This window comes from Oryzias latipes, chromosome 17, assembly GCF_002234675.1.
Source record: "Oryzias latipes chromosome 17, ASM223467v1".
Classification (NCBI taxonomy): domain Eukaryota; kingdom Metazoa; phylum Chordata; class Actinopteri; order Beloniformes; family Adrianichthyidae; genus Oryzias; species Oryzias latipes.
In genome coordinates this window covers 31,345,728-31,366,991 of record NC_019875.2, presented here as the reverse complement: position 1 = coordinate 31,366,991, position 21,264 = coordinate 31,345,728, and the positions used below count along the sequence as shown (strand labels likewise).

Sequence of the window (21,264 nt, the reverse complement as noted above, 5' to 3'; positions counted from 1 at the left end):
ATGGACCCCCCCACGCTGTGGTTCTGATCAGCTGTTCTGCCATCACAGGGCATTTACCGCGTGAACGGCGCCAAGTCCAGAGTGGAGAAACTCTGTCAGGCGTTTGAAAACGGAAAGGATTTAGTGGAGTTGTCTGAACACTCACCGCATGACATCAGCAATGTCCTGAAGCTCTACCTGCGACAGGTGAGCCCCCGCCGCATCTGATTGGTCTGATGATGGCGGGGCTTTGCTTTGAGCGTTTATCCATGTTTGACTCCATCAGTTACCGGAGCCGCTGATCCTCCACCGGTTCTACAACGACTTCATCGGATTGGCCAAGGAGTCCCAGAGAGCATCCAAGGAGGGGGGCGGCAGAAACCAGAAGGGCCAGCATGCAGGGAAGGGGCCGGGCCCCCACATGAAGAAAGTCTTCTCCCGGGTCAGGGAACTGCTGAACCAGCTTCCTGTTTCTAACTTCAGGACGCTGTGTTTCCTGACGGCTCACCTGAACAGGTGAGTCCTTCCACAGGAAGCCCAGCTTCCTCCTTCGGAGCTCCGCCATCTTCTCTACACCAAGTTATGGGGGTCGTGGGGGCGGCAGCAGAAGCTCCTCCTGTAACCAGCGTTACAAATAAGGAAAAAAAAGTAATACATGGTTGTCCTCACCAATTTTTGGTTGTCCTTGGATACCAAGATTCAACAGCAACCAAACCTACTCAGATGTCAGTACTTACATCTTTATTTCTTCTATAAATTTAATATCAACTGGAAAACTTGAAACTAATATTTTTATAAATAGTATCTTTACACAGATTTAAATATATTGGTTCTTTTTTTCTTTGGTTTTGATAATTGTTGCTTAAAGAATATAAAATACAAAGACTGTTGTACAAATGTAGAATATCATATCAGTCCTATGGAAAAAGTTTTTTTTCAGCTCATGTTAGTCTGTTCAGATATGAGTCAAAGTTATAGTGTTTCATGAATGTGTTTGAAATCTTCTGGTATACCATCGTCCGGGTGAATACTCGATTCTGATTGGCTGCTGGGTGTGCATTAAAACCTGATAACCGCATGGTGAAAAAAGAAGTTCCGGTCAGCTAGCTTAAATGTTTTGTATCACTGCGCCGGTTTCTTTACAACAACCTTTAGCTTTATCATCTGGACAAAAACAAGCGGTAAGAGGAGAACCTTTTCTCTGATCTGATGCCTTATTCAACACATCGTGATCATCAGCATAGATATATCGCCAAAACTTGACTGCAGCGGTGGTGCAGCGCGACGCAGACTATATGTTACCTGATGCGGCGCATCAGGTAACATATAGTCTGCTTTTTCTGAGAAAAGCGATCCAAATCGAAAAAAAACAAGAATTAAGCACTAAAACCTGGTTAATATGTATTGCTTTTGCAAGTGACTATGGTATAAGCGGTTTAATGGCCTTCGAAGTGTGAAGGCTTCCACGGCGTGCGTTAAAAAGCAATAAACGCACACTTCGAAGGCCATTAACCCTTACTTAATGGGCTGATTATTTCTAACCTGTTTTTGGAGACCTCTAGCGGTCGCGCCAGGTACTGTTGTTCAACACATTTATTTGAATAACCTTTATTGAAAAGTGCACATGTAGAAACAGAAAGGATTAGCTAGCATGCACGCACTTCGTTTGTCAGTGGAAAGGATTTGCTGCACACGGCTCCTCTTGTTTTAGAGGAGGCGTCGTAAGCTCCTCTTGTTTTAGAGGAGGCGCCGTAAGCTCCTCTTGTTTTAGAGGAGGCGCCGTAAGCTCCTCTTGTTTTAGGGGAGGCGACGTAAGCACCTCTTGTTTTAGGGGAGGCGCCGTGAGCTCCTCTTGTTTTAGGGGAGGCGTCGTAAGCTCCTATTGTTTTAGAGGAGGCGCCGTAAGCTCCTCTTGTTTTAGAGGAGGCGTCGTAAGCTCCTCTTGTTTTAGAGGAGGCGCCGTAAGCTCCTCTTGTTTTAGGGGAGGCGACGTAAGCACCTCTTGTTTTAGGGGAGGCGCCGTGAGCTCCTCTTGTTTTAGGGGAGGCGTCGTAAGCTCCTATTGTTTTAGAGGAGGCGCCGTAAGCTCCTCTTGTTTTAAAGGAGGCGCCGTAAGCTCCTCTTATTTTAGGGGAGGCACTGTGAGCTCCTCTTGTTTTAGAGGAGGCGCCGTAGGCTCCTCTTGTTTTAGAGGAGGCGCCGTAGGCTCCTCTTGTTTTAGAGGAGGCGCCGTAAGCTCCTCTTGTTTTAAAGGAGGCGCCGTAAGCTCCTCTTATTTTAGGGGAGGCACTGTGAGCTCCTCTTGTTTTAGAGGAGGCGCCGTAGGCTCCTCTTGTTTTAGAGGAGGCGCCGTAGGCTCCTCTTGTTTTAGAGGAGGCGCCGTAAGCTCCTCTTGTTTTAGAGGAGGCGCCGTAAGCTCCTCTTGTTTTAGAGGAGGCGCCGTAAGCTCCTATGGTTTTAGAGGAGGCGACATAAGCTCCTCTTGTACCAGAGTAGACGCCGTAAGCTCCTCTTGTTTTAGGGGAGGTGCCGTAAGCTCCTCTTGTTTTAGGGGAGGCGCCGTAAGCTCCTCTTGTTTTAGGGGAGGCGCCGTAAGCTCCTCTTGTTTTTGAGGAGGCGCCGTAAGCTCCTCTTGTTTTAGGGGAGGCGTCGTAAGCTCCTCTTGTTTTAAGGGAGACGCCATAAGCTCCTCTTGTTTTAGGGGAGGCGCAGTAAGCTCCTCTTGTTTTAAGGGAGGCGCCGTAAGCTCCTCTTATTTTAGGGGAGGCGCAGTAAGCTCCTCTTGTTTTAAGGGAGGCGCCGTAAGCTCCTCTTGTTTTAGAGGAGGCGCCGTAAGCTCCTCTTGTTTTAGAGGCGCCGTAAGCTCCTCTTGTTTTAGGGGAGGCGTCGTAAGCTCCTCTTGTTTTAGGGGAGGCGCCGTAAGCTCCTCTTGTTTTAGGGGAGGCGCCGTAAGCTCCTCTTGTTTTAGGGGAGGCGCCGTAAGCTCCTCTTGTTTTAGGGGAGGCGCCGTAAGCTCCTCTTGTTTTAGGGGAGGCGTCGTAAGCTCCTCTTGTTTTAGGGGAGGCGCCGTAAGCTCCTCTTGTTTTAGGGGAGGCGCCGTAAGCTCCTCTTGTTTTAGGGGAGGCGCCGTAAGCTCCTCTTGTTTTAGGGGTGGCGCCGTAAGCTCCTCTTGTTTTAGGGGAGGCGCCGTAAGCTCCTCTTGTTTTAGGGGAGGCGCCGTAAGCTCCTCTTGTTTTAGGGGAGGAGGCGCCGTAAGCTCCTCTTGTTTTAGGGGAGGCGGCGTAAGCTCCTCTTGTTTTAGGGGAGGCGGCATAAGCTACTCTTGTTTTAGGGGAGGCGCTGTAAGCTCCTCTTGTTTTAGGGGGAGGCGCCGTAAGCTCCTCTTGTTTTAGAGGAGGCGCAGTAAGCTCCTCTTGTTTTAGGGGGAGGCACCGTAAGCTCCTCTTGTTTTAGGGGAGGAGGCGCCGTAAGCTCCTCTTGTTTTAGGGGAGGCGGCGTAAGCTCCTCTTGTTTTAGGGGAGGCGGCATAAGCTACTCTTGTTTTAGAGGAGGCGCTGTAAGCTCCTCTTGTTTTAGGGGGAGGCGCCGTAAGCTCCTCTTGTTTTAGAGGAGGCGCAGTAAGCTCCTCTTGTTTTAGGGGGAGGCGCCGTAAGCTCCTCTTGTTTTAGGGGAGGCGTCGTAAGCTCCTCTTGTTTTAGGGGAGGCGCCGTAAGCTCCTCTTGTTTTAGAGGAGGCGCAGTAAGCTCCTCTTGTTTTAGAGGAGGCGCCGTAAGCTCCTCTTGTTTTAGAGGAGGCGCCGTAAGCTCCTCTTGTGTTAGAGGAGGCGCAGTAAGCTCCTCTTGTTTTAGAGGAGGCGCCGTAAGCTCCTCTTGTTTTAGAGGAGGCGCAGTAAGCTCCTCTTGTTTTAGGGGAGGCGCCGTAAGCTCCTCTTGTTTTAGGGGAGGCGCCGTAAACTCCTTTTGTTTTAGAGGAGGCGCCGTAAGCTCCTCTTGTTTTAGAAGAGGCGCCGTAAGCTCCTCTTGTACCAGAGGAGACGCCGTAAGCTCTTCTTGTACCAGAGGAGACGCCGTAAGCTCCTCTTGTTTTAGGGGAGGCGCCATAAGCTCCTCTTGTTTTAGGGGGAGGCGCCGTAAGCTCCTCTTGTTTTAGAGGAGGCGCCGTAAGCTCCTCTTGTTTTGGAGGAGGCGCCGTAAGCTCCTCTTGTTTTAGGGGGAGGCGCCGTAAGCTCCTCTTGTACCAGAGGAGACGCCGTAAGCTCTTCTTGTACCAGAGGAGACGCCGTAAGCTCCTCTTGTTTTAGGGGAGGCGCCGTAAGCTCCTCTTGTTTTAGGGGGAGGCGCCGTAAGCTCCTCTTGTTTTAGAGGAGGCGCCGTAAGCTCCTCTTGTTTTAGAGGAGGCGCCGTAAGCTCCTATGGTTTTAGAGGAGGCGCCGTAAGCTCTTCTTGTTTTAGGGGAGGCGCCGTAAGCTCCTATTGTTTCAGAGGAGGCGCCGTAAGCTCCTCTTGTTTTAGAGGAGGTGCCGTAAGCTCCTCTTGTTTTGGAGGAGGCGCCGTAAGCTCCTCTTGTTTTAGGGGGAGGCGCCGTAAGCTCCTCTTGTACCAGAGGAGACGCCGTAAGCTCTTCTTGTACCAGAGGAGACGCCGTAAGCTCCTCTTGTTTTAGGGGAGGCGCCGTAAGCTCCTCTTGTTTTAGGGGGAGGCGCCGTAAGCTCCTCTTGTTTTAGAGGAGGCGCCGTAAGCTCCTCTTGTACCAGAGGAGGCGCCGTAAGCTCCTCTTGTTTTAGAGGAGGCGCCGTAAGCTCCTCTTGTTTTAGAGGAGGCGCCGTAAGCTCCTCTTGTACCAGAGGAGGCGCCGTAAGCTTCTCTTGTTTTAGAGGAGGCGCCGTAAGCTCCTCTTGTTTTAGAGGAGGCGCCGTAAGCTCCTCTTGTTTTAGGGGAGGCGCCGTAAGCTCCTCTTGTACCAAAGGAGACGCCATAAGCTCCTCTTGTTTTAGAGGAGGCGCCGTAAGCTCCTCTTGTACCAGAGGAGGCGCCGTAAGCTCCTCTTGTTTTAGAGGAGGCGCCGTAAGCTCCTCTTGTTTTAGGGGAGGCGCCGTAAGCTCCTCTTGTACCAAAGGAGACGCCGTGAGCTCTTCTTTTACCAGAGGAGACGCCGTAAGCTCCTCTTGTTTTAGGGGAGGCGCCGTAAGCTCCTCTTGTTTTAGGGGGAGGCGCCGTAAGCTCCTCTTGTTTTAGAGGAGGCGCCGTAAGCTCCTTTTGTACCAGAGGAGACGCCGTAAGCTCTTCTTGTACCAGAGGAGACGCCGTAAGCTCCTCTTGTTTTAGGGGAGGCGCCGTAAGCTCCTCTTGTTTTAGGGGGAGGTGCCGTAAGCTCCTCTTGTTTTAGAGGAGGCGCCGTAAGCTCCTCTTGTACCAGAGGAGGCGCCGTAAGCTCCTCTTGTTTTAGAGGAGGCGCCGTAAGCTCCTCTTGTTTTAGAGGAGGCGCCGTAAGCTCCTCTTGTTTTAGAGGAGGCGCCGTAAGCTCCTCTTGTTTTAGGGGAGGCGCCGTAAGCTCCTCTTGTACCAGAGGAGGCGCCGTAAGCTCCTCTTGTACCAGAGGAGACGCCGTAAGCTCCTCTTGTTTTAGAGGAGGCGCCGTAAGCTCCTCTTGTTTTAGAGGAGGCGCCGTAAGCCCCCCCTTTTGACCTCTACAGCAGGGGTGTCCAAAGTTTTTTTGGTGAGGGCCAAATACAGAAAAATGAGCAAAGGTCTGGGCCGCACACAAGAGGTGACATATTGACACATGATTACTGTGTTTCTGACCTATAATGTGAAGAACATTGCTGTCGGTGGGAGCAGTGATGCTGATCTGAGCCACATAAAACAAGCTCACGTCAAAATGAAACATTCACTCAGACAATGAAACCTCATTCCAACCAGGCAGTTCAGAACGGCTTTATTGAGCAGCTGAAGCCAGCAGATCTGTACATACGTAGCCGTTAGTGTGGTTGACTGGCAGAGTGCAGGATTTTGTAGTTTCTAAGAGTCGAAGTCCTGTTTTCTCAGAAAAGTAGACCAAAAAAAAAGGGGCTTATGGGTGACCAACGAGGACAATTTTAACATTAAACGCACACAATTTAAAAAGCTTCATTTTACAATTACACTCTGTGACAAAATGTGCAGCTATGAACAAAATAAATTCCAAAAACAAAACAAGTTCTGTTTTACATAAAGGAAAATACTTTTTCACAGTTCAGAATGCTATTTCTTAAAATGCTCCATCCTCCGAACACACACACCCATCTCCACCTCCTCCCCCCCCCTCTCTCTCGTGGCACGCAGGCCGCTCAGCAGACGCCCACTCCGCAACACACCTTTCTGCGACCGACTCCATCTAGTGTTGAAACTGAGAAGTGCAACAGCGCCATGTGCAGGCCATATTCAATTATATTTTCAAAATTTGCCAATAAAAACAGACCCGTGGGCCGTAGTTCCGTAGCTCTACAATGTTATAGCAGAGTCTTTATAGCGTCTTATAGCGGCTATAGCGTCGTCTTAGAAGGGCCAATCAGAGAAAGCGTCTCCTTTCTCCTCACGGTGTGTCCTCCTTCCTCTTAGGGTGGCAGAACATGCAGAGGAGAACAAGATGACCGTCAGTAACCTGGGCATCATCTTTGGGCCCACGCTGGTGAAGCCCCAGCAGACGGACGCCGAGGTGTCCCTGTCGTCCCTGGTGGACTACCCCTACCAGGTCCTGATGGTGGAGCTGCTGGTGCGACATTTCCACCTCGTCTTTGACAATCCGCCTCTGCAGGGGTCTGAAACGGCTCGGAACTCCCCCAGGCTGACCCCCCAGCAGAAGGTCCGGCAGCTCAGCAAGCACTCCACCTCGCTGACAGACATAAAGGAGGTGAGGATGGACCAAGTCCTCCCCCATGAGTCGTGTTCACATCCATGGCTGGGGGTTGCAGTCAACCAGCCAGGTGTTGTGTATGGGGCGGGGGTCGTCTTTATTGTTCAGAAAGTGGGCTTTCTAGTCAGACCTGACACCTTTGACCCCTCCCTGATGAAGAGTCAGTCTTCATCAGCATCATCATTATCATGTGTCACTCAACGTCTGACCTTGTTTCTCGGTTGGGGATGCCCCCCCCAGGTGTACGTGAGTGGGAATGAGTTGCCATGGTAACCTGTTTGTTGTTGTGTCTCATCAGAACCCCAAAGTCTTTAAGAGGTTCTCCTCCGTCATCCCCTCCACACACATTCTGGACGAGGTTCAGGAAGTGGAGCCTGGAAAAGACCAAACGGAGGTTTCGGGCCAGTCCAACGAAGGGCCCACTTCTCCTGGGGGGGACGTGCAAAGGTCAGCTTTGATGTTCCAAGGCCCCCCCTCCACCGCTGTGCAGCAAAAGATTCAGCTTCGGCCGCAGCGCGGCTGGCAGGCGTCTCGACCAATCAGCATGCCCTTGGCGAGGAACCACAGAAACGTCACGGGGGAGGGCTGCGAGCGGGACGCCCCCCCCGTGAGCATCCAGGAGGAGCCCGAGCCGGAGCGGGTCCGGCCGTGCACCTCCTCCAGGGTGAGCAGCTACTACATATCGCCGTTCATCGACACGCAGACCATGCCCCGCAAGACGTGGGACAGGAAGTACAAGCACTATGACGTCACGCCACGCACCGCCATGATCATCGCCAACCTGCCCCCGCCCCACTCCGGAACCCAGCCCATTACGACAGCGCTGTCCGCCGGCAGGGGTGGGGCTGCTGCCTCTGAGACCCCCCCCAGCCCGGTGGTCCCGTTTTCTGTTGCAAAGAGGGACTCTCCCAGTCCGATGCTGACTCTCAGGGCGCCCAGGACTCTGCAGCCCCCCCCAGGGACGTTTTACAAGCCCCTACCTTCCAGTACTCTTTTAAATGGGGGTGCCCCTGTAGCCCCACCCACGTCACCCCCCCACCCCGAACCCTCTCTACCATTGACCTCAGCAACTGCCCCAGTGAGCCCCAAGCAGGCCCCCCTCCCCACGCATGTCTCCTCTGACGGCGCCTCCCCCCCTCCTCCAGCCCCCAGCAGCCCCAGTGATTGTAAGCCCGTCCAGCAAAGACTCCGCCCCCGGCGCCTGCAGGAACTTGAACACAGAGAATCTCATTTTGTTTGACAGAAGCTTTACGGCGACGTTTGAGAAAGTTTAGTTCTTCTCGGTCCAGAGGATGATCCTGCAGCAGGAGGAGGAGGAGCCAGGAGGAGGAGGAGGAGGAGTCAGGAGGAGGAGGAGGAGGAGGAGGAGGAGGAGGAAGAGTCAGGAGCCAGGAGGAGGAGGAGGAGGAGGAGGAGGAGGAGGAGGAGTCAGGAGGAGGAGTCAGGAGCCAGCTCCTCTGCACCTGCTGTCATGAACACAAACGTCATTTTTGGACAATCATCTTCCTCCTGCCAGACTTTTATGCAGGAACGTCTCTGCTGATAAAGTCTAAATAAACATGAAGCGTCTGTCTGGAAAAAGCTTTTCGTTTGTAATTCTGTCTTCTCTAAGGTTCCTGATGGGTCTATGGGGATGTTTTGTCACGTTCAGGGATCCAGGTTCTCACAAAGCTGCTGTTTCCTGTCATGTTGGAGCCCAGAGTCTAACCTGGGTACTGTTGGGGGGAGGTGGGTTACATCCTGGACTGGTCGCCAGTCTATCACAGGGACACAGTCCCACTTTAGAGAAACTGATCAACCTATGACGCGTGTCTGTGGACTGTGGGACAGACTGTGTCTGTACAAAACCCACTCATGCTAACGGCACAGCTGGGGTTCGAACCAGAACCTTCTTGTTGTGAGGGGAAGGTGCTAACCGTTGCACCACAGTGCAACCCAAAGACATAAAAAAAACCTTTTGACTTGTTTCAATGACTTGGAAGGTGTTGAAGACACGTGTCTGGCAGAACACATACCTCCTTCAAAGATGGGGGGGTATAGTGAGACCTTCAGCTGGTGGTGGTGGGGGGGGGGGGCAGTCTCTAAACCGTTTCTAGAATTTCCTCCGAACCAAAAGACTTTCTTCTTGAAGTTTCTCTGCAGCTTGTTGGGTTGTGACGGACGGAGAAACTGGACGTTTGTGATCAGAAACAGTCCTGGGGGGTTAAACGCAGGACCCCAGGCTCTTCTGCCCACGTTGGTCTGAGGATTTCAAATCAATGAAAGTCTTTCTCTCAGACGTGACGGTTTTAAAAACGGTTTTCTGATCTGAAGCTGACGTCTGTCTTCTGGTCTCCTCCTGAGAGGACCAGAGGAGGCGTTTCTTCTCATGAAGGTTTCAAACCTCAGCGGCTGCAGTCATGAAGCTCCATAGTCTTCCTCCCTTCAGCAGGTGCTTCAAAATGGACGACTGCCTTTTTTCTGTCCGCGCTGAGCTGAGAGATTAGAGCAATGAGATTAGGAGCCCTGCTGACCTGCAGCAGAGAGCTGCTTCAGCTGTTTTCCACCCTGCTGCTCGGTGGACTGGGTTCTGCCGGTTGCTGGACTGGGTTCTGCTGCTCGGTGGACTGGGTTCTGCTGCTCGGTGGACTGGGTTCTGCTGCTCGGTGGACTGGGTTCTGCCGGTTGCTGGACTGGGTGGTCAGATGATTGCTTCACAGGCTGAGGCGGCTTCTTCAAACATCGGTGAGCAGCTGCAGAGGAACTGAAGCGGTGAGTACAGTTAGTCTTCTGTCTGAAGCTCCGTGTCCAGCGGTTCTCTGTGGAACACGTTCTGCATGTTCCCTGGTGTCCAGCAGAGATCCTGGTCCTCTTCTCACTCTGCTCTCTGAAGAAGTCTTCATGAGAATCAGGTGGACAGAGCAGGAAAACCAAAGTGTTCTGGTCTTAATGAAGACAACCTTCAGGTTCGACATCATTGGTCTTTAGGGAGAAGCTTTACTGAAGTCCGATGGCAGCTTCAGTTCCTGCAGGTCAAGCTCAAAGCATCATTGCTCCGTCGCTTTTTGCCGTAAAGATTTTCAGCATGATGACTTCAGGAAGGCGACCTGGACTGAAACCCGCTTGTTCCTCACTCTGGTCGTACATTGGCTTCATGGGAAACGAGTCTGAATGGAAACCCAGCGGTCAGCTGACTGGCCGACCGCTTCAGCTGCTCAGAGAAAACGCTCTCATCCTAGACGGACTGGAACCTGAGGTCAGACGGAGACCCGAAAACCTTCTGGCCTCACCTGATCACGCCATGTTCCTAAAGCAGCTGGTTTCCAGACTTTACTTCAGGGTCATAAATCCACAGATTAATCTGGTTTATGAAGGAGAGATTATTTGATTCACTTTTGAAAACTTTTCTTTCTGAATCAGTTCGGACTCTGAGTCATGTGTCATCATGTTGAAGCACCTGAGACTCAGAGGGATGTGAAGATGTTGCTCAAAGGCACATCAGCAGGTGCTGCTCTGACTACCTGCTTGTACAAGTAGGTTTCTCCTTGACTTTCTGGAGGTGGATGTCAGGACCCAGTAGCCTGAGGAGTCCGGTCTGGGGACCATCGGAGTCCATCTCTGCTTTTTGTAGATGATGATGTTCTGCTGCTTTCATCAAACTTCAAGGACCTTCAGGTTCACGGCCTGCAGTTGGGTGTGCAGCGGCTGGAAGAAGAAGTCGCTCCTCCAGGTTGGAGGTCATGGTTCTCTTCTGAAAGGGTGGTTTGCCTCCTTTGGGTGGGTGGAGAACTCCTGTCTTAAGTGGGGGAGTTGGTGTCTTTGGGGGTGGAGAGAACAAGAGACCATCACCTGTCTTAGTTTGTCTACATGCCGCCTTGATGTGTTACCTGCTAGATTTCTAAAGTCTGTACTGAACATTTAGTCAGCACCAATTACTCAGACATGTCTCTTCAATCTGAAACATTTCCTGAGGCCTTAAAAACTGCAGTCAGTAAACCTCTCCTGAAGAAGAGCAATCCTGATGTCACAGTATTGAACAATTACAGACCCAAAAGTCCTTAAAAAGTTGTCTACCAACAGCTCACTGACTTTCTCTTATTAAACAAATTCATTTGATGTTTTCCAGTCAGGTTTTAGACCCCATCATAGCACAGAAACTGCTCTTATCAAGGTAACCAATGACATCCGCCTGAACACTGATGATGGAAAAGTCTCTGTCTTAATCCTGCTAGACCTGAGCGCTGCCTTTGATACTGTTGATCATGGGATCCTTTTGCACAGACTCCAAGACTGGGTTGGCATCTCTGGATCTACCCTAAGTTGGCTCAAGTCTTATCTAGAAGACAGGAAATATTTTGTTGAAATTGGGAGTTGTGTCTCAGACTACATGGCCTTGACTTGTGGTGTGCCCCAGGGATCGATCCTGGGACCCCTTCTGTTCAACCTCTACATGCTGCCACTAGGGCAGTTAATACGCAGTAATAACATATCTTATCACAACTATGCAGATGATACTCAGATCTATGTGTCACTGACAACAGGTGAATATGGGCCAGTGGATTCACTCAGCCACTGCCTCCAACAGATCAGTGCGTGGATGCAGAACAACTTTCTCCAGCTAAACTCAAACAAGACCGAAGTCACCGTCTTTGGTCCACAGAAACAAAGAAAAAGTGTCAGCAGTTCCCTTCACTCTCTGTCTCTAAAAGCTTCAAATCAAGTCAGAAACCTGGGGGTCATCGTGGACTCTGACCTGAACTTAAACAGTAACATAAAAGCAGCATTTTACCATCTAAAAAACATTGCCAACATCAAAACCATAGAGTCAAAGCCAGACCAGGAGCTACTTATTCCTACATTTGTGTCCTGAACAACAACAACATTTGTGGACTGAACAAGGGGAATCAGCGTTTCAGTCTTAGGCAGCTAAACGCTGGAACAGTCTCTCTGAGGCTGTGAGACAGACCTCTACTGTTTTAACGTTCAAATCCAGACTCAGAACATTCCTGTTTGGCCGTCTGTATACCTGAAGGGTCCTCATCCTCACCTCTGTTCATGTTCTTTTCTCTTTACTTCATTTAAAGTCAATTTTATTATGATTATATATGTTTTGAATTGTTATGTATTGTGATATTAATGCAATTTCCTGTGAAGTACGACAGAATTTTAGGGCCACCAACAAAAAAAACAACTAAAATTACGAGATTTTATCTCCTAAATTTACCACTTAAAATCTCGTAAATTTAGGAGAAAAAAAGTCGTAGACTAACAAGGAGAAAACACCAAAGTTTTCTGTTTATCGGAGCCTATCTTGAAGATGAAATATGTGGAGCCTTTTGTGAAGCTTTATTTAGGTTTAAAACAAAGAGATTCTGAGCTTTTTGGCGACTCAAAATCAGATTATTTTCAGTGGAGCCGTCTTTTCGGGGTTCGGTGTCGGTAAAGCGGACTTTCATCTGTAAAATAAGGAGCTCAGAGACACGTTTGGGTGCAGAGAACCGCTGCAGCCTTTATTCTCCTTTTCATTCACGTAACCTGAAGTTCATCTGTCACATTACCTCATGAACCTGTCATCCCAACACCAATGCTGAAGTAAACAGTGTTCCATACGCCCCTCCTGCAGATGAAACGTCCCGTTTCAACACAAAACAATAAAGAGGAATGAAAATAGTCTGTTATATTAGCATTACAACGTTGAAAAAGGCAAAAGTGCTGCTCCTCCTCAGACGGAAGCATCACACAAACACAGAGATCTTTGGTGGAGGAAGAAAGGATTGAAGTGGACAGCTGCCTGCAGGGACGGCTTCATGATGGGGCTGCAGAGATCCTGCAAACCAACCATCAATAAATAAAACTTTAACAAGTTGTAAATCAACCAAATGAGCTTCCAGACATCTGGAATGTTCTCAATAAACATTTAACTCACCTGTTGAACTAAGTTTAGTTGGTCTGCTCTGCTGCTGCGCGGCGTTCACCTGCTGCTCTAAACTCCACTTTAATCTCCTAAATTTACGAGTTTTTTCTCCTAAAATTTTACTTTTTTTTCTGGTGGCCCTAATACTCCGTCATAGTGAAGCACTTTGAATGACTGTGTATAAATTGTGCTACACAAATAAACTTGCCTTGGAGACTGACAGGTGGAGGGTGCAGCGGCGGAGGTGATGGGGTGTCAGTGAGGGACGAGCTGAAAGGCAAACATCTGAAAATATAAATATTCAAATGTTAGTTGGGGGGAGGGGCCTCAGTCTGCTGGATTTTTGAGGAAGGCTGTTTGGTATTTTAGGAAACAGACCTTTTGGATCTCAGAAATGACCTTTTTGCAGGACTGACCTTTGAACCACCAGACGTCGCCGTGGGCTGACTGATGGTTTCTGCCCCCCCACCGTCTGATGACCTGTTCGGAGGCTCAACCTGAGCTGCAGTGCGATGGACACCAGCTCTCAGATCCGCTTGCTCCTCTGGAAGAACTGGACTCTTCGTAAAAGACAGAAGGTGAATGTGGATGAAGAGCGGGATCTCTGTCTGAGCTCCTGGTCTGAGTTTGTCTCTTTCTTCAGAAACGCTTCCTGGTGGAGATTTTCTGGCCGGTTCTGCTGTTCGTTGGTCTGGTGTGGCTGAGGAAGGCCAATCCGCTGTACCAGCAGCATGAATGTGAGCAGCGTTCAGTCCAACCTGAAGGACTTTGCTCATTAGATGAGCGGATCGTCTCACTCTGAGTCCCGCTTTGCCCTCTGCTGTGATCCCCGTGTGAACAGGTCACTTCCCCAACAAGGCCATGCCCTCAGCTGGGATCCTGCCCTGGATCCAGGGTATCTTCTGCAACGTCAACAACCCCTGCTTCAGACATCCAACAGGGGGAGAGTCTCCAGGCGTGGTGTCCAACTACAACAGCTCAGTGTGAGCGTCACTGCGGTCCATCAAAGTCACACATCTAAGCCTGCTGCTCTGGAATTGTTGTGCTTTTGTTTTTGGCCTGATCTAGGTTGGCACGGTTCTACGTGGACATCCAGGAGCTTCTGCTAAACCAGACAGACATCCAGAATTATGGCAGACTGTGGCGAGAGCTGACGTCTTTCTCAGACTTCATGGACGTTTTACGCAGAAACCCTTCTGCTTTGGCAGGTGAAGCAGTTTGGGGCCCCTGGTGGTCAAAGCCGGACCCTAAAAGCAATAGTAGAACTAAGGGGTCTGTGAGCAGCTCAGAGGTCAACCAGAAGTCTTGTCTGGTGCCTCAGGTTCACAATGTTCGTGGTTTTATTCTGTAAACTGAACTCTCCTCTATGGTAGGGTATTTATGTCTGCTGGTCGTCTCAGACCAGGATGGTTCTGGTTCTGACCGAGTCTGATCTTCATTGCAGGCCGTGGGCTGAGAATAGAAGACATGCTGAAAGACGACGAGCTTCTCACAGCTTACCTCCTCAGAGATGTGGGTCTTCCAGAGTCGCTGCTTTACCAGCTGCTCAATGCAAAGCTGCGCCTGGAACAGGTCAGACTGAGTTCTCCTTGGTTCTCTGGAGTCACGTACTAAACCCACGCTGGTGTTCTCTACTGCTTCTCAGTTTGCATTCGGGGTCCCGGACCTTCAGCTCAAGGACATAGCGTGCAGCCAGGCGTTGCTGGAGCGCTTCATCATTTTCCCGAGTCGAATGGGACTCCACGGAGTCCGCAACGCCATGTGCGCCCTGAGCCAGCAGCGGCTGCAGAGGATAGAAGACGTCCTCTACGCCAACCTGGACTTCTTCAAGATCTTCAAGCTGGTTAGTAGATCCTGAGAGGGATTTCTGCAGCTGCCTGTCATGGCTGGGGTTGAGGGAGGGGGGCACAGAGGGCCATATTTCTGCATGTTTTCAAACAAACTCCACCCCTGTATTTTCTGATTGGCTGAACACCCACCCTAAAGGCCGCTCTGCTGCCCTGCGGGCAGGTGTCTGAGTGGGCGGGGCTTAGGGACACCCACCCTAAAGGCCACTCTGGTGTCCTGAGGGCAAGTGTCTGAGTGGGCGGGGCTTAGGGACACCCACCCTAAAGGCCACTCTGCTGCCCTGCGGGCAGGTGTCTGAGTGGGCGGGGCTTAGGGACACCCACCCTAAAGGCCACTCTGGTGTCCTGAGGGCAAGTGTCTGAGTGGGCGGGGCTTAGGGACACCCACCCTAAAGGCCACTCTGCTGCCCTGCGGGCAGGTGTCTGAGTGGGCGGGGCTTAGGGACACCCACCCTAAAGGCCACTCTGCTGCCCTGCGGGCAGGTGTCTGAGTGGGCGGGGCCGCTCCGCCACCACAGCCATGCTGAGCTCAGGTTGAGGCCGGGTGAATCAGCTGACTGACTCACAGAAAATCAGACGGCTTTATCCGTCTTGGCCTGTTTCTTTAATGGGCTTAAGCGTGCCCCCCTCCCTCCACACACACACTCGTAAGCTCATAAGTTGTTCTATTGGGGGGGCATGCTGAGGTGTCTCTAATGTGAAATGAGTGAGGTGGTGGACAGAATATAAAGACGTCCTGATTTTATTTTCACTGTGTCTCTCAGGATGATTGAATAATATTATTTTAAACTATTTTATGCTGAGAGGGATCAATTATAGCCATGAAGAACGCCATCAGTGGTGTTCACCAACAGGGTGCCGGTGGAAATTGGACGGCTGTTGGTTGAAGGAGGAGAGGAGGAAGATGTGTTGGTAGGAGGAGAGAGAAGAGGAAAGCCACGAGTGTTGGACTGAGAGTTTGAATGTTGGAACTATGACAGGAAAAGGTAGAGAGTCAGTGGACATGATGCAGAGGAGGAAGGTAGACGTACTGTGTCCAGGAGACCAGGTGGAGACCAGGTGGAGACCAGGTGGAGACCAGGTGGAGACCAGGTGGAGACCAGGTGGAGACCAGGTGGAGACCAGGTGGAAAGGTAGCAAGGCTAGAAGCTCAGGAGCAGGGTTCTAGTTGTTCTGTTGTGATGGAGATGAGAGGACAAATGGAGGAGGAGTTACCTTAAAGGAGGAGTCTGCTAGGAGTGTTGTTGGGGGTAGAAGAGTGTCAGAGTGATGAGTCTGAAGATAGAAATGGAAGGTGTGATGGTTGATGTCGTTAGTGGTTTGCCCCACAGGGAGGATGTGAGCTGGAGGAGACGTTCTGGTTGGACGTTGATGAATTGGTGATGAACATCTCTAGAAGAGAGAGAGTTGTCATTGGAGCAGATTTCAATCGATATGTTGGTGCAGGAAACAGAGGTGATGAGGAGGTGATGAGGAGGTGATGAGGAGGTTTGGTATCCAGGAGAGGAATGTAGAAGGACAGATGGAGGTTGGTTCAGTAACAAATATAGAAATGGCTCTGGTGAATACGTTTCTTGAGAAACATAGGATGACCTATAAGAGTGGAGGCAGAAGCACACAGATGGACTACATCTTGTGTAGACGGTGGAATTCCAGCATTTTTCTACCCATGACTCTACATTTTCCTGCCCCCCCCACCATTTTCATTGAATGCAAAAAGAAGGAAGGAAGGATATTTCTACCTTTGTTTGGCACTCATGGTTTTTTGCCTCCTGCATTTGAGAACACAGTTTCAAAACAGTTCCAGCTGATGTTCCAACATCTGAAGAGAGAACAGAGGAACCGGTTTTTACATTTCTTCTGTTTTTCAGTTTGACTTTTCTGTGCTTCTTTCTCAACAGATGCCTCAGGTTCTGCATAGAGGATCTCAGGGGATTGATCTGCACTTCTGGGGCCAAGTCCTCAGCACGGCATCCGACAAGATCCAGATAGTAAGAACTCCTGCAGCTCTACAGTCTGAGTCCTGCAGGACCTGATTTTATGTTTGTAGTTGTGCAGGAAGTGTTTTTTTCTGTTGCTGCCGGTTTGAGGTTACTGAGCGTGCTCCAAGTCACGATTGCAGACGCACCGCTGAACAACAATGCAGACGCTGACGTCATGGATTCTTAAAAACTAGAATATGGTGGACTTTAGTCACAGGAAAAGTGGAGGAAATGCAAAAAACTGATGTGGTTTCACTTACAGACTGAGAATAACAGAGTTTCTATCAACTACCCATGTTCAACTTTCTGCCCCCCATCCAGTCCAAGTGGCTATGAAATATAGAACAACGTTCAGCTTCAGCTACAAAATGAGTTTATCTAAGCAAAAGCAATAGATGTCCATCACAGGAGCCACTCAGCTGCATCTGCGTTCATTCAAAAAAGCTCATCATGTCAAAGAAGCTGCTGCGTGTGCAGCCTTTCCAGGTTTCAGGAGCAAAGCCCTCAGGTTGGTGGGGAAATGTGTAACCATGGTGATGAAGTAGCCAGCAGCTCAGCGATGGACCCGTGACGTTGTCAGACGTGCAGCTGGTTCGGCTGAAGATGTTTCCGTTGCAGAATTTTCCAGGTCAAGAGCAGAAAGCCTCAGACGTGGCCTTCGGTTGTTCCAGCGCGGTCGCTGACGGGTGGAACAATGAGTTGGAGAAGGTCCGGGGGGGGGGGGGGGGGGGGTAGCAAATTCCTTTTTGGTGACTCTTCCTTTAGGTGGGACGTTTGTGTCGCCGTGGTGACAGAATGTCTCCCCGCTTCCCCTTCCAGGTAGGCGTCAAAGAAATAAACAAAGGGGGGGTTCAGGTTCACGGTCAGAGGACTTATCTCTATTCCTGTAACCATGGAGACCAGCAGCATGTGTCTGTTCTGGATAATAAGGGGGTATTCATTATGGGATGGATAACGTCTTGAGTTTTCCCTCATTCTGCTGCTGTCAGACGTTTTTATTTCACCTTCATGAGGATTTCTGCAGTTTCATAACGTTTGTTAAACATTCTGTCTCTAAGGGGAGAGAACATTCTTCTGACAGACGTTCCTCCTGTCTCTAAGGAGAGAGAACCTTCTTCTGACAGACGTTCCTCCTGTCTCTAAGGAGAGAGAACGCTCTTCTGACAGACGTTCCTCCTGTCTCTAAGGAGAGAAAACGTTCCTCTAACAGACGTTTTTCCGTTCTTTAAGGAGAGAGAATGTTCTAACAGACGTTCCTCCTGTTTCTAAGGAGAGACGAAATGTTCTTCCAACAGACTTTCCTCCTGTCCCTAAAGACAGAGAACATTTTTCTAACAGACGTTGTTCCTATCTCTGAAGATAAAAAAGGTTATCCTAACAGACGTTCTTCCTGTCTGAACCTTCTTCTGACAGACGTTCCTCCTGTCTCTAAGGAGAGAGAACCTTCTTCTAACAGACGTTCCTCCTGCCTCTAAGGAGAGAAAACGTTCCTCTAACAGACGTTCTTCCGTTCTTTAAGGAGAGAGAATGTTCTAACAGACGTTCCTCCTGTTTCTAAGGAGAGAGAACCTTCTTCTGACAGACGTTCCTCCTGTTTCTAAGGAGAGAGAACCTTCTTCTGACAGACGTTCCTCCTGTCTGAACGTTCTTCTAACAGACGTTCCTCCTGTCTCTAAGGGGAGAGAACGTTCTTCTGACAGACGTTCCTCCTGTCTCTAAGGGGAGAGAATGTTCTTCTGACAGACGTTCCTCCTGTTTCTAAGGAGAGAGAACCTTCTTCTGACAGACGTTCCTCCTGTCTCTAAGGAGAGAGAACCTTCTTCTAACAGACGTTCCTCCTGTCTCTAAGGAGAGAAAACGTTCCTCTAACAGACGTTCTTCCGTTCTTTAAGGAGAGAGAATGTTCTAACAGACGTTCCTCCTGTTTCTAAGGAGAGAGAACCTTCTTCTGACAGACGTTCCTCCTGTTTCTAAGGAGAGAGAACCTTCTTCTGACAGACGTTCCTCCTGTCTGAACGTTCTTATAACAGACGTTCCTCCTGTTTCTAAGGAGAGAGAACATTCTTCTGACAGACGTTCCTCCTGTCTCTAAGGAGAGAAAACCTTCTTCTCCCAGACTTTCCTCCTGTTTCTAAGGAGAGACGAAATGTTCTTCCAACAGACTTTCCTCCTGTCCCTAAAGACAGAGAACATTTTTCTAACAGACGTTGTTCCTATCTCTGAAGATAGAAAAGGTTCTCCTAACAGACGTTCCTCCTGTCTGAATGTTCTTCTAACAGACGTTCCTCCTGTCTCTAAGGAGAGGAAACGTTCCTCTAACAGATGTTCTACCTGTTTCTAAGGAGAGAGAACTTTCTTTTAACAGAAGTTCCTCTGTCTCTGAAGAGAGAAAACGTTCTTCCAACAGACGTTCCTCCTGTGCCTGAGGAGAGAGAACTTTCTTCTGACAGACGTTCCTCCTGTGTCTGAGGAGAGAGAACTTTTTTTGGATCAGATGGTAGCAGAATAAAAATGTCTTCCTGTCTTCTTGCAGCTCATGCAGCGGGACAGCTCTCAGGACTTCCTGAAGGCCGTCTCTCCGTTCTTTCAAGCGGGAGGTCCTTCATCCTTCACCCAGCTGATGTCTAGCGTGTCCAGCCTTCTCTGCGGATACCCAGAAGGGGGGGGCTCCAGTGTCCTGTCCTTCAACTGGTACGAAGACAACAACTATAAGGTGTTTTTGGGGGTGAACGGCAGCAAGAAGCAGGACTACGTCTACGACCACACAGCCAGTAAGTGATGGGCAGAACTTTTCCTCTGTTTGTGCTGCTGCTTTGAGGAACCATGTCTGGAAATCCTGTCTGGAGCCAGTGTTCCTCTGTCTGTAAAATATCGTTCCTCTGTCTGAGAGGAGCTGAGAGGTTCTTTTCACAGCATTTTCTACCATGTCCACCTTCAGCTCTGCAGCTTTGTGAGGAGCTGCTGGATAAGCGTACAGCCTTTTCATGTCCTCTGGTCTCTGACACATTTCTAGGGGTTTTCTGTTCCATGTTTACGTTCTACACTGAATGACAGCTGTCATCAAAAGCACGAACAATAAAAGGAAGATTTGTCCACAAAACAGCCCGTTTGCCTGAAATCAGAAAAGGGGACCGTGGGACCTTCCATGTCTGCTTTACCGACTTCCTGTCGCCAAGGCGCACTCATCCGTGACATCAGCACCTCTGCCCGCCAGCTCGCTCACCACAACCCCTCCTTTCCCACAATAATTGTCCTCAAGTTCCCGGAATCAGAGACCCTCAAGAAGGACCCTCATCCACAGCATCAAGCAGCAAAATAAACAGCACATCATCCGCTTCCAACTGCCCGCTTCAGACAGTAAAGTCTGCAACATGTCACTCAAACGAGACGGCAACTTTAATCAGGTTGACACTTTTGCAATCTTTCAAAGTAGACCAGATCTTTGGAAACCAGATGGAATCCACCCAAACCGAAGAGGACCTGACATTTCACCCATGAACGTGTCCCCCTCCGCTCCAGTAAAGTGCCTGACCACTGCCAGAGCCTCAGCTACGCCTCAGCTACGCTTCAGCCACACCTCAGCTACGCCTCAGCTACGCCTCAGCTACGCTTCAGCCACACCTCAGCTACGCCTCAGCTACGCCTCAGCTACGCCTCAGCTACGCTTCAGCCACACCTCAGCTACGCCTCAGCTACGCCTCAGCTACGCTTCAGCCACGCCTCAGCTACGCCTCAGCCACGCCTCAGCTACGCCTCAGCTACGCCTCAGCTACGCTTCAGCCACACCTCAGCTACGCCTCAGCTACGCTTCAGCCACACCTCAGCTACGCCTCAGCTACGCCTCAGCTACGCTTCAGCCACACCTCAGCTACGCCTCAGCCACACCTCAGCTACGCCTCAGCTACGCCTCAGCTACGCTTCAGCCACACCTCAGCTACGCCTCAGCCACGCCTCAGCTACGCTTCAGCCACACCTCAGCTACGCTTCAGCCACACCTCAGCTACGCCTCAGCTACGCCTCAGCTACGCTTCAGCCACACCTCAGCTACGCCTCAGCTACGCCTCAGCTACGCTTCAGCCACACCTCAGCTACGCCTCAGCCACGCTTCAGCCACACCTCAGCTACGCCTCAGCTACGCTTCAGCCACGCCTCAGCTACGCCTCAGCCACGCCTCAGCCACGCCTCAGCTCCGCCTCAGCCACACCTCAGCTACGCCTCAGCCACGGCTCAGCTACGCTTCAGCCACGCCTCAGCTACGCCTCAGCCACGCCTCAGCTACGCCTCAGCCAAGCCTCAGCTACGCCTCAGCCACGCCTCAGCTACGCCTCAGCCACGCCTCAGCTACGCCTCAGCTACGCCTCAGCCACGCCTCAGCTCCGCTTCAGCCACACCTCAGCTACGCCTCAGCTACGCTTCAGCCACGGCTCAGCTACGCTTCAGCCACACCTCAGCTACGCTTCAGCCACACCTCAGCTACGCCTCAGCTACGCTTCAGCCACGGCTCAGCTACGCCTCAGCCACGCCTCAGCTACGCCTCAGCCACGGCTCAGCTACGCTTCAGCCACGCCTCAACTACGCCTCAACTACGCCTCAGCTACGCCTCAGCTACGCCTCAGCTACGCTTCAGCCACACCTCAGCTACGCTTCAGCCACACCTCAGCTACGCTTCAGC

General features: G+C 50.6%; 2 protein-coding genes across 8 annotated transcripts in view; both read left to right on the top strand.

Annotated features, from left to right (window-relative positions):
- The window catches only part of LOC101172644 (rho GTPase-activating protein 29), a 31,088-nt gene extending 22,858 nt beyond the window's left edge, over positions 1–8,230 (top strand). For all 3 annotated transcript variants that reach the window (XM_023964851.1, XM_023964852.1, XM_023964853.1), the window contains 4 exons: positions 49–186; positions 266–495; positions 6,576–6,867; positions 7,169–8,230. In XM_023964851.1, coding sequence (XP_023820619.1) covers positions 49–186; positions 266–495; positions 6,576–6,867; positions 7,169–8,110 — 1,602 coding nt within the window. In that variant the 3' untranslated portion in view covers positions 8,111–8,230. The remainder of the gene's footprint in view (positions 1–48; positions 187–265; positions 496–6,575; positions 6,868–7,168) is intronic.
- A 1-nt stretch (position 8,231) lies between these two features.
- The window catches only part of LOC101172396 (retinal-specific ATP-binding cassette transporter), a 37,984-nt gene continuing 24,951 nt past the window's right edge, over positions 8,232–21,264 (top strand). For 3 of the 5 annotated variants that reach the window (XM_023964848.1, XM_023964849.1, XM_023964845.1), the window contains exons 1-9: positions 8,232–9,621; positions 13,173–13,341; positions 13,407–13,500; positions 13,605–13,746; positions 13,832–13,971; positions 14,208–14,335; positions 14,409–14,606; positions 16,512–16,601; positions 19,126–19,363. In XM_023964848.1, coding sequence (XP_023820616.1) covers positions 13,276–13,341; positions 13,407–13,500; positions 13,605–13,746; positions 13,832–13,971; positions 14,208–14,335; positions 14,409–14,606; positions 16,512–16,601; positions 19,126–19,363 — 1,096 coding nt within the window. In that variant the 5' untranslated portion in view covers positions 8,232–9,621; positions 13,173–13,275. Of the gene's footprint in view, positions 9,622–13,172; positions 13,342–13,406; positions 13,501–13,604; positions 13,747–13,831; positions 13,972–14,207; positions 14,336–14,408; positions 14,607–16,511; positions 16,602–17,340; positions 17,412–19,125; positions 19,364–21,264 lie in introns of those variants that run through there. The other 2 variants (XM_023964846.1, XM_023964850.1) reach the window with 2 other exon arrangements.